Source organism: Atta cephalotes, assembly GCF_000143395.1.
Source record: "Atta cephalotes unplaced genomic scaffold scaffold00041, whole genome shotgun sequence".
In the NCBI taxonomy this organism is placed as follows: domain Eukaryota; kingdom Metazoa; phylum Arthropoda; class Insecta; order Hymenoptera; family Formicidae; genus Atta; species Atta cephalotes.
Window position 1 is genome coordinate 918768 of NW_012130105.1, and position 12836 is coordinate 931603.

Genomic DNA, 12836 nt, shown 5'->3' on the forward strand with positions numbered 1-12836 from the left:
AAGAGAATTTTCTTAAGTGTACCTTATTCAGGATTATCTTAGGTCTATCAAACCAAGTCCTTATAATATACAACTTTAGAGTATGTTAAAATAGAGTATGTTAAAAGATCAATCATACTCAAACACCTGATGAAAACCTTGTAGTAGGTGTACCTTATTTAGGATTATCTTACGTCAACCAAACCGGATCCTTATAACATATAAAGTTAATCTGACAAATTTTAGTCGGATAGATAAGAATAATCGAAAGATAAGAATCTTTTGATTATTCTTATCCATGGATGTATTCTGAGTTACACATAAAATGCATCATTTGTTCTTGTTGTTTATCAATTAAAGAAGAATAAAATATTACATCATTCGCTTCATGCGTAACTCGGAACGCGCCCTGTATGTCATCACACCATAGATTTCTGATAGACAAAATTATTTAAATAAAATTGAAGATAGAAATTAGATATTCCAAATTTGTTCACACGCCCAAATATAATTCATTTTATATCCGTTAACAAACATTGACGGAGTAATAGTTTTCGCCAAAATTTACGATCCACAATCGTTATTTGCGAAGATCGACAAGATTACTTCTATAAATTCGTAATCACGGCGATTTGACCGCGATTGTCTTCCTGCGCGGCGATCGACGGAGGAATTGCCTTCAATTATTTCTCCGCCTTTTGTTTTGATGGTCAATAACTATTGTTGATTCCAACAGGCAACAGTATGCGGTTTCGTGAAATAATTTCGAGAGAAATCGCGGTCTTCCGAGAATTCAAATAATCCTACCGAAAGGAACCGAAAGGAACACTTTGCTAGTTCATTTATGATAATTACTAAAAGTACTTTAAGATGAAATTCCGAAATAAATTATTTTTCCGAAGCATCAAATAAATATTTTTTAATTTTTTTCTACCTCTTAATTTATTTATATTTACGAATAAATATCTAAAAACAGCTATATACATTGTGGAAACGTTCTAGTAATAAATGTCTATAATCGGACACTGATGTTTCATAAACACGTATTTAGATTGCGATTAAAATTTTTTTTTATGAACATAATAATAAGTTAAAGAATGAGATATAAATCGGCCGATTTATAATATTGATTATTATCTGTGAATGCAAAAGGAATAAACAGTGCAAATTACGTATTGGTTATGCATATATCAGTATTACAATTAAATCCAGTTTCTTGCTAAAATGAATTAATATTTATAGGTTTTTATCATGTTCTGCTTCGAGCTTTTAAAAATGCTTAATTATTACGTCTAAAACACAAATAATTAAAGATACTATTGTAAATACGAGAACAATAATTTTTTATGTGATTTAAAAGATTTATTTTATTTGAATAATTAAAGTTTGAATTAAAATTCATATCAAAGTGGAAAAATTATATTTTTACAATGTACTTATTACACTATTTATTATATGCTTATTCATATTTATTTTTTATTTTTTATTCTGCAGCGTATTTGTTTATTACGTATATGTAATATGTATATATGTATGTAATATATATGTGTGTAAGTATCTTTTGGACTTAATCGATTTGTATATATTTAAAGAAATACTAATCCTATCTGGGTCCGCATAGTCAATATTGCGTACATATATCATGATAGTTATATACGCATGCATGTTATCAATGCCATGCGAAAATAATCAAAATTTCATCACACTGGAAAAGAGATAAGCTACAATAATATTCAAAATGTTTTTATTTTTTTTTTGTATCAAAAATATTAAACAAAGTTATGTTGTGCACGAAGATTTAATGTTTTAGCTAAAAAATTAATTTGCTATGAATTATCTTTGTTTCGAGAAACAATTTATAAACTTATATATAACACTGATAATTAATAAGTAATGCAGATAAAATTTAAAATAAATAAAAAAAGTATAGATGCTTAAAATTTTCGGCCAAAGCTATATGTCCACACGCGTTATATGATAATTATGAAACAGCATAAATACGTAATTCACTCTCGCATCTACATAAATTAAAAAAAACAAATGTGCGTAAAATGGATTCTGTAATATTATTTTCATGAAAATTATTTACATTATAATATATATTTATAAAATATATATTATAAAATATATTTTCGTGGTTTTTTAAATAGGTATATTTTTTTTAATATCAGACAATAAAATACTGGATAAGTTTTTTATATTTTTTATTTTTTATTTTTTCGAAATAATGCGAAAAAACATTCTTACTTTTTTCTTTGTCAATTTTGTATAGTTCTCTTTATGTAAATTTATTAATTTATTTTATATCTTGAATTTTTCATCAACTTCAATGTTTTATGTAACTTAGAAATTGCCTTTAACTCTCTCACAACTTTCTACTTAAATTTATCGTAAAATTTTTCCTAATATTTGAATTTTTGTAAATTTTCATTATGAGGTCTTTCTAGAATTAATTTAAAATTAAATGCCCGAAGTTCGAGTTATGACATATAATAATTACAAATATTTATGATTATGACATAATTTAGAATCAGCACCGTTTACTTTGTAAACGATGTTGAAAATGAAATTTCTTCATGCATTTAAAATTGATTCTAAACAAAAGATTAAATATCAATTATATTCATTCAATCGAAAATTAAATCAACTACCTCGATAATATCTCGGTTATATTAATAGATTCCTTAATTTATTCTTGACATTCGTAGATTTGTCAAAATGACATAGTTTTTTTTTTAGATTCGAATATATAGAACTTCATTAAATTTAAATGAAATATTTGGACACATTAATTCACTTAATTAAAGTGTTTTATATACGATTAATTATAAAATTACTTTATTTTTAGGCATTCTATTATATTAAAATTTTATTAACCTCCATTTAACATTGAATTGTTCCTTGAGACATTTTGTATGAATAAGCAATTTTGTCAACAACAATAAAGCATTCAGGAATTTGAAGGACGTTAAATTTGTATGCACATTTTTATTAGTTATACAGAAAAAATATTATGATATAATATATACATAACTTTCTATATCAATGAGTTTTATCAATGAACTATACAATAAATTAATTTTTGCATCGCTCAAACATTAATATTGCGTTTCTTGTTTAGTATATATTTCACAGTGCAAAATTAATGATTATCATTAATCTTTAAATGGTATTTTTTACAATATTTTTTACAGCAATATGCAATGATCGACAACAAAGTGCCAGTTGAAAAAAAATGTATAAATCAAAGATCACCATTTAATGCCGACTATAACCATATGCATAACTTTTTATTATAACATAATATGTTAATTATAACATTAGTAGTAATCATAACATCAGTAGTCATTATACATGTGTCACGCTGTGAGAGAATATACTGTGAAATTATAAATTACAAACAAATTGTACTTCACTCTATTAATAAATCATGAAAAAAGAAATCAATAAAAAGATAATTAATTAATGATCTTTTTAATCTTTGTAACTTTTTTCTTTTTTAACGTATGTATAGCATAAAAAAGTTAACAAATTATTACAAGTTAATGAAATTTATGATAATCTTAAATCTTAATTAATTTAGTTAAAAGGGAAACATTACTATTTATGTAGTCAATCATCATATTTATTTATATAAATAAATCTTTTAAAATCATTATGTAATTTTATTTATTGCGTATTTGTCACTTATGCAGTATATTTCGATTATACACTGTTGTTAATGTACATATATTAAATGTAATTTATTGCTTGTTTATTATCAATTTTAAATTGCTGACAATAAAAAAAATACATAAATGGAACATAAAAAAATACTAGTAGTAAAGGAATCCTAACATTCGTGCAATCTTCTTATTGATTTTTTTTTTTCGAGTATTCTGTATATTATGATTATTTAATTTATTCGATCTTTTACATTTAAATAACGATTAACAAAAGGATTACGATCTGCTAATCACGTAATTCAAAAAGACCAAAGATAGTTATAAAGAAGAGAATAGGGCGTGTAAAATTAATTTACTCCGCAAACATAATGATTGTCTTTTCGACGCGCAACAGATTATACTCGTAACGATATTGCAACTCCTGAGTATAATTGAAGCCATTTAGCGAATTAATTCCATGCTTACAACTCGTGTGATCTCATGTACGCCCGACGCCTTTCAACCACACGAATTTATTCTTAAATTCAATAAAATTCTGCTAAATAATCTAATTAAAAAATTACATTCATCTAGCAGAAATATATATATATATATATACACTCGTTCGTGTTTCTGTCTTTTGTACAGTTTAAATTCGATTTTAAGAAATGTTGAAATATACACAATTTGGACAAACAATCGCTCAAAAAACTTTTCCAGTTTACTTGAGATTTAAAAATTTCACGATTTCAATATTCATATAAAAATTTTAATATTGCATAAATTTGTAAATATTATTTATATCATATTTAAATGTTGTCCTATTTTAGAAAAATGAAAAGTGATTTTTTTATATCATGTAAAAATTAAAAGTTTAAAAAATAAAAATTGTTATGCCTTTTTATTAGTTTCTTTGTTGCATAATTTGTTAGCAAAGTGAAATATGATTTTAATTGCAGTTCTAAGTGTGATTATAATTGATTTGAATTCTCCACACAAAGGATATCCTTGCATAATACACATCTAATGATCATGTTAAGAACTCACATACAACATGAAAGGTTATCATTATAACTAATAAAATGTATGTAATCAAGTGATTTTATTGTTTCAGTATCTTATGAGCGGTTGGGCGAAAGGTTATAGTATCCATTGTCAACCGGTGGATTATTCGTCCAGCCCGATGGGCCTCAGAATGGCAAGAACCTGCTGGTGGTATTATTTTAGCAAATTTACTGAGTTCTTTGATACGGTGAGTATCGATTTTCACTTGGCTTGTCGAGTAGAGTAGACTAAAACAGATGTTAAAATACGAAAGTTCCGTTCGATAAATTCATTTATAACTTTAACATAAATTTCAATAAGTATCTTCGAGTTTGAAATCCTTGTCTTTAAGAATTTTTGAATAATTTATGAAAAAAATAGTTGTTTTTTATATCTATTGTTTTATTTCTTTAAAGATATATTGGAACTTTCCAATTTGCCACTCTTTTTTCTATTCCAAAAAATTATTATATAAAGATATATTATATATTATATAAAGAATCATTTAATTATTCGTTATTCATGAATGTGTTATATCTATAAATATTTTATAAAAATAAAGAACTTCTCGCGAATCAGAATAGCATTTATTATATTTTTAAAAAATTAACAAAATAATTTGTTGGGGAAATATTTTAAGCAAATTACTGAAATACCGAAAAAAATGAAGAGAACAAGAGAAAATTTGCATATTTTTTAGCTGTTCTTTATTCTAAGGAAAAAGAACCAACATGTTTCAACGCTTCATGTAATTCATCACGGAGTAATGCCCTTTTCTGTATGGATGGGGGTAAAATTTGCACCGGGCGGCCACAGCACATTTTTTGCCCTTCTAAACACCTTCGTACACATCGTGATGTATTTCTATTATATGGTAGCCGCGATGGGACCGCAATTCCAGAAGTACATCTGGTGGAAGAAGTACCTCACTACTATGCAAATGGTAAGGCTCAATGTTATCTCGCGTTATTACGAATTTAGAAGTGACAATTGTCTATTATACCATTTTACGAGATATCGTACTCTTTGCAAATAGCGTTCTATTCATTATATTTCGCATTATATTTTGTCAACAATTGATTATTTTATATTACTATTATATTTATATTTACTATTTTAAAAATATATTCCACTTTTAAGAGATGACATTGTAATTTATTTTATACTTTTTTGAACGCAATAATAGGGATCAAAAAAAATGATTTTAGGTATAAATTCATACTTGTAAAAGATATATAACTCTTAATCATAAAAACAATCGTTTCTCAAGTTCAGTTGAATTAATTAAATAAATGAAATAGACAAAGCGAATTATCAATACAAAGATGAATCACTGACCGAGTTCTTAATTTGAAATCTCATTTATTCTATAATCCTACCTATTTGTCGGTATTGTTACTGATTTCTCTAGCCTTTAAAAATATATATCGATATATTTCAAATCATAGCGATTCTTCGCACATTTTACATGCTACAGAGTTTTTTTATTATCGCTTTTATTAACAATTTATCCTTTTGATTTCAGATACAATTCGTGATGATCATGTTCCATCAATTCCAATTGTTCTTCATCGAGTGCAACTATCCGCGAGGTTTCATGATCTGGATCGGCTTACACGGTATCCTATTCTTCGGATTGTTCTCAGATTTCTACAAGACGAAATATACGTACGACTCAAGGAAAAACTCCGTGAAGAAGATGCAAAACGGTATTTCCGGTGGAGCTTGCATGCCAGTTTTGGACGATAACGATAGCGCGACGCACAACGGTGTGTCCTCGTACACTACAATTTACAACAAGGAGTACAATAGCTGTTACAGCAACGGCACAAACAACGGTTACGTTGCCAATAATAACGTCACGGAGAAAAAACTCGCTTAGGACACGTGGGAAGCTCGAACATTTTTTTTATGTGTCGGTCAGCTGCTCGTCTTATTATACCTACAATTATCATTCTATCGTGAAAGATCACTTTGCAACATGTCCATAAACTTAGGCATGAGGATAAAAAGCCAAATTACATGCACGTGGTATGGAAGACAACGAGACAAGGATGGAAGAACTGGCACGTATCATAAAACAAGACATCTCGTTATTCTGCATTATTAGCAGAGCAGTAGTTGTGTTCACTAACATAGTCATCGACGACAGGGCTGTTACGATGTTCGACGTTAAAACTAACTAGGAAGAGGAAGAAGAAAAAATAAATATAATACAACTAATCGCCGTGGGAAAATATTATTAAATCATTTTCGAGCCTTTGTGATATGGCATGGTCTTTAAATTAAATGATTTGTGACATCTGCCATACGAAAATAGAACATTAATTATTGAAAATCGTTAATAGTACAGATACGAATTAGAAGGAAAAAAACTAAAGGACTACTTTTGCGATTTCCATGTTTGGCATTATATGAAAATTACTGCGGTTTATAAAATCTTTAAATTACGACTAGTTTGACAAAGCTAATTAGAAATGAGATCACGACGAAATGTGAAAATAAGCTGTAAGCTGGGTAACATTAATACGCACACAACATGACGAAGAATATAGAGTATTCATCGTTGATAACTATACTGGAAAGAGCGACATTCGCTGTGCGTGCAATTTTTTTGTACTGGTTGTGTACGTATTGAATACGAGTGTGGATGTTTCTTAGTCGTACGTAATTTTTCAAGACATCTCTTGTTGAGACACATTGCTGGAACTAAACTCCCCTTCCCCCTCTCTCGTACCATTATCGACTCTGCCGATCCGATGTTTCATCTTCGGATAAACTATGTGGTAATTTAAGGAATAAAAAAGAGCGAAAGAACGACTAAGATGAGCTTTATCAAAAAATTGAACAACCCAATCTCTGTCTCTTTCTAGCCCCAACTGTGTTCAAAACTCCGGTGTTCTTACAAATTAACGTACAAATCAATTCGCCCAAAATATCGTACAACAAAGTTGGCTGTACAATATATTATACAATATATTATATTGGCAATATAAGTTAATGATTCGTAAAAATTATCAATAAGTAGTTTGAAAATGCCTCATATTTCTTTTTCCAAATAACTGTTGAGTTTTCTTCAAGATAATAACAACAAGATAATTATCTTGTTATTACTTAATTAATTTTTAAACATTACGATTTATAATTTAAACATTACGATTTTAAATTTGTCTTATATTTGTGTCTTTTTTTATTTTAATTTAAAAAATTAATTTAAAAATTTAATAAACTTTTTATTTTAAGTTCTCAAATTTACTTTATTTATAATATAATATGTATTTTATTTATATAATCCTATATTGCCAAAAATAACTTATTAATGATAACTTGTTTATTTTGTTAACAATTTCTATTTTTTACCGCTATTTATATTAATTAATTTTTACTTTCTATCGCTTGTCCTTTCATAACTTTATGGAAATTTTACGAATTATTAATAATATGCCAACCTCATCGGCTATATCGGCTATATCATGACTTTTTACATATATAATTCACCACGTGGCTTGATTCTACTACTAATGGTACGATGATGTCTATAGTAAGCTGCCGAAAAGAGTTTGTCGCTTTGATTGCTTTGTTTTCAAATATGAATGGCAATATAAGCTGTACTGCGACTTGTTATTATCGTACATGACGCAACACGCTTTAATCGATCAGAAAAGGCATATGACGTTCATGTCGTGAAAATCACATTCTAGTATCGTGGAATCAAGCTTCGAGAAAGAGAGCAAGTACTTTTATGAATAATGGGCCTCTCTTACACGTGATCCGTAAGTTGATCACGCGATCGAAGAGTCGAACGAATGTGTCTCAAGATATGTATACACACACGCGAATAATACTATATTTGAGGGGAAGGGCAATGTTTAGAGATCGTAATAGTCGCACTATAAAATTAATATATTTGTACACACTTCCTATTTTTATGAATATATTATTTATGGTGATCCATAATAAAATCTCTAATGATAAAATGTTTCTCTCGACTGTAATAAATTCAACCTCGGCTATTTTTACAGGCATAAGCTAGCTCTAACGAACGAGAGTGAGAGAATTATAATCTTAACATCGTATTCGTCATAATGAGCTTCCTCATGAAAGTACATATATTTGATGACGATTGTTTGCAAAACAATCAGACAAATATAATCACCGAAAATCATTCACAATTTTTTTTTTATTTATACTTACAACGAGTTTGTAAAACGTTCCAATTCTGCTTGATCCAAAAATACAACGATTTTTTATTATATTCAGAAAAATGCATATAAGATGTAACTTGGATAAGCCCAGATTTGAATTATAAACATGATTAGACGACGAGAATATGTATATTTCCTTAGATTATTATATAAAGAATTAATTTATCTCTACATAAACGCATTCCCTGTGTTTCCGAATTATTACAATGCACTTTAGAATTGACGTTTCAGTCGTCGATTTTTCATCTTTCAATTTAATCATTCACTACTCATTTATCGAAGCTTCGCTTTGTCGCTCCGATTAAGCATAAGTGTAATAGAGGACATTCTCGTGTCTTATAACGAAATATGAATGACAACGCATACGCATAATCTGAAGAACTGCCGTAATTGAATAAGAGCGTGCACGAAATTTCATAAGACATGAATTAAAAGCGGAAATTTAAGCTAAGAGAAATATTTAGCGAATTCTCTCAAGTGTTTCAGAGCTTTATGCAATTTTTTTTATCTTACATACAATATAATGCGATAAAAAGTAAGGTTACTTCCTAACTAGTTAAACTTCTAGATGGTAATTGGACATACTGTGTTACGTTATCTTATTGTTAATCTTGTTTAAGTTGTGATATTGCGGTATTGTGGTATAACAGTACTAATTAATACGTTTAAGAAGAAAAAAAATTCGACAAGATAGACGATGAAGTGTAAATTATAACTTTTTTTATGGGTATCATAGATAATTTTTAGTTTTTAGCAAAAATAATAAATCTCATTAAGATTCTGAAATCTATCAGTGAAGTATCATATTGTTTAACAAAACACAGAATAGTCGAAAGATTGTACAAAAAAATTAACTTGCATCTCTTCGAACAACTGATAAATAGATTATAAAAACTTTTAAAGAGACCAAGAAAATCTTTCGATTTTTTTTCCTAACAGATGCAATACTTTTCCTAGAATATCATTGCTACTACACATTTTGTACTTTGACTACACTTTGTTAACTTAAGCGAGTCACTTTTTCTCACGCATTGATCACAATATTTTTCTAACGAGAAATCAAATTGAGCTAACTGCAATTTCGCGATATAGCTTTAACCTCATAAATCTAATATATTTATTAAGAGAAATTATTATTTATAGACGGAGTAATTACTAAGTTTTATTCTTCTTATATTTCCAGCAACGTTCATACGAAACAATTACGGAAGTTTGTAAGAAATAAGACAACCGTATAAACATCGTTTATTTTATTTTTTTTTAAATTTAGATTATTTTATTCTTGAAATATTAAAACATAATGTTTGCATCTCTGTTTTTCTAAAATAATTTTTTGGTTAACGAAATGTAAAACGCAAAGATCTTCATAGAATTTTAGGGCATAATGCTGAATAATAAAATGCGATATCTTCACATGTATATAGAAACGAGCGATCTGCGCGTGGTAGCATGATATGCTACCATATTTCACGTTCATGTTTTTAGGCGCACTCGAAAGATCTACCAAAAGTGAGAAACTACGACAATGAAAGAGCGTATCGCATCATGTACCTAAACGTTATGAGCTCTGTAATGATTCTCATTATATTTTTGTACATAATTGGGGAAAATTACGAGAGAACAATAAAACGATTGAAATGAAAGAAACTCAGCGTACTCGAATACTGCAAGGAAGTTAATTAACAGGCACACAATGAGTGAAATTTGCCCAATAAATCTAAAAATATCTAAAAGTAAATTTGTTACATAAAGTTTCTTTGAAAAAGGACATTTTTTTTTTAAACAATACATACATTTATACCAGTCATAATTATTCTAACAGATATTTTATATTTTACTCCGATTTCAAAAACTGAATAAGTATTCCATACTGTTGATAAAACAGATGATATTTTATTAGAATAATCGATACTGTTTTTGTTGTATATTGATTACATAATTGTATTCTAAATTTAAATCATTCACGAACTCTTATCAATTATACTTGAATCGATATTGGTTCGTCAAAAAAAATTCTGAATCCAAAAAACAATTATTAATAATATTTCTATATTAATATTTCTATATTAATATATTTCTAAATACATCAAGATTCATCTAAATCATTTTTTAAAGGTGATTCAGAACTTTTTGAACTGTACTAATATAATATGGATTCAAAAATAATTTAAAGACAGTTTGAATGTTGTTTCAATAATTTAAATTTAAAATACAATTATAATCAACATATAACTCAACAATATCAATTATTCTAATTAAGAATTATCTGTATTAATCACAACATGGAATATTTATTTAACTTTAAACATCTTGTTTGAATAATTATGAGCGATAATGTATGTGTATATATTAGTTCGACTTTGATTGAACCGCAACGCTTGTGATATTGTGATGCGACTAATGTAGAACCAGCTTTATGTATAAATGTTTTGAAGTATTCTAATTTCGATTGGCCAAATCGTAAAAAAATGTTTCTAATTGAGCAAATGTTTCAAAGCATTAGTAGTGAGATTTTGGCTGCACCCATAGATCAGTACATAATTACGCCAAAAGATTTCTTCCTTTCATTTGCTATTATGAGAGCCGTCTCATATAAAGAAACCTTTGTATCTCATATCAGGAACCCTTTTTTTGAATTAATAAAAATCGACAATTTTGATAAAAACTTTCACATACTGCAAATAAGTGTATAGCTATTATCGATTGCTTTTGGCGATAAGATTTCTCTTGAATATATTTCATAAATTTAACCCTTCATTGACATACTGGGTAGGAACCATCCATAAAATTATTTTAACTCTCTGAAACTCAATTTTCTTTTAAATTTCTTTGTAGAACAATAATTCAATGTTTATAAAAAATCTCTGTTTTTTCAATTCCCAAAATCGCCTACATTCAATATGCAAAATAAATACCCTTATCCAAAACCAATTTACAAATTTTTTACTAATTTTTTTGAAGTATCATATCTGAACAACAATTCTGTAAATTTTTAACTTATTAATATTTAACTTTTTTAATATTGAATTTTTTAAAAGTTACAATTTTTCAAAAATTTTACTCGTTTTTTCTCTATTGAACTCAAGAATTTTTTTCACAAAAACTATAATGAATTTCAATCAGAAATTTGAATGTATTCTACAGACCTTGAAATTGACAGACCCATAATTTTTTTCATATTGATTGGATTTTTTAAATGAGAATGTCAGTTGTTTAAACATTGCTTTGAGTGTGAATCACTCAGTGTGTCAAAAAAATAATCGAAAAAAGATATATGTTAACGAAGGGTTAACATATCTAAAAATAAGAGTCAAGAAAATTAAATAAATTACAAGCCTTTAAAAAAAAGATATTTCATAATATTTAGGCTTTTACTTTATATTCGAAAAAACGCAGCCGTATTGCTTTGTTGGCATTCAATTTCAATTGTCACGAAATGTAAATTTAGAGCGGATTATCAACGAGTAAACATTGCATTTATATTGCACGATTAACGATTACATTAAGATATGACTCAATTACACTTGTGTTAATTAAACGCGTCGCAACACTACTCAGCTCTCAATTGAGTAATTCCACTACTTTCCCCGAGATTCCATGAAAAATTATACAAACGCGCTAAATTTAAATGATTTCGATTGATCGATCTCCATTACATTACTTTTACACGTGATTCCCAAATTTTCGACTATCATGAGGATACCTAAAGTCTGTATCACACTACACATTGGAGATAAGGACTACAAATTAAAGATTAAATTTCGACCAATCAGAACAAAATGGATTAAAATTAAAATCGTTTTTTTTTTATATAATAAAATAGAATACTCGTAAATTAAATGCATGATCCCAGTAATAATTGTTACAATTTAATAATTTTTTTATTTCAGGCTACCAGAACGAATGGAATTATGTCAAAATGACATTTTTAATAAATCTTGCATAAGTCTTTTTTTTCTATGTA

General features: G+C 27.6%; 1 protein-coding gene across 1 annotated transcript in view; it reads left to right on the top strand.

The window, feature by feature from the left end:
* LOC105622219 (elongation of very long chain fatty acids protein AAEL008004-like) overlaps positions 1 to 6549 on the top strand; it is a 14515-nt gene extending 7966 nt beyond the window's left edge. The window contains exons 3-5 of the mRNA XM_012203645.1: positions 4738 to 4875; positions 5368 to 5610; positions 6193 to 6549. Of these exons, the coding sequence (XP_012059035.1) occupies positions 4738 to 4875; positions 5368 to 5610; positions 6193 to 6549 (738 nt within the window). The remainder of the gene's footprint in view (positions 1 to 4737; positions 4876 to 5367; positions 5611 to 6192) is intronic.
* Positions 6550 to 12836: the final 6287 nt, after the last annotated feature.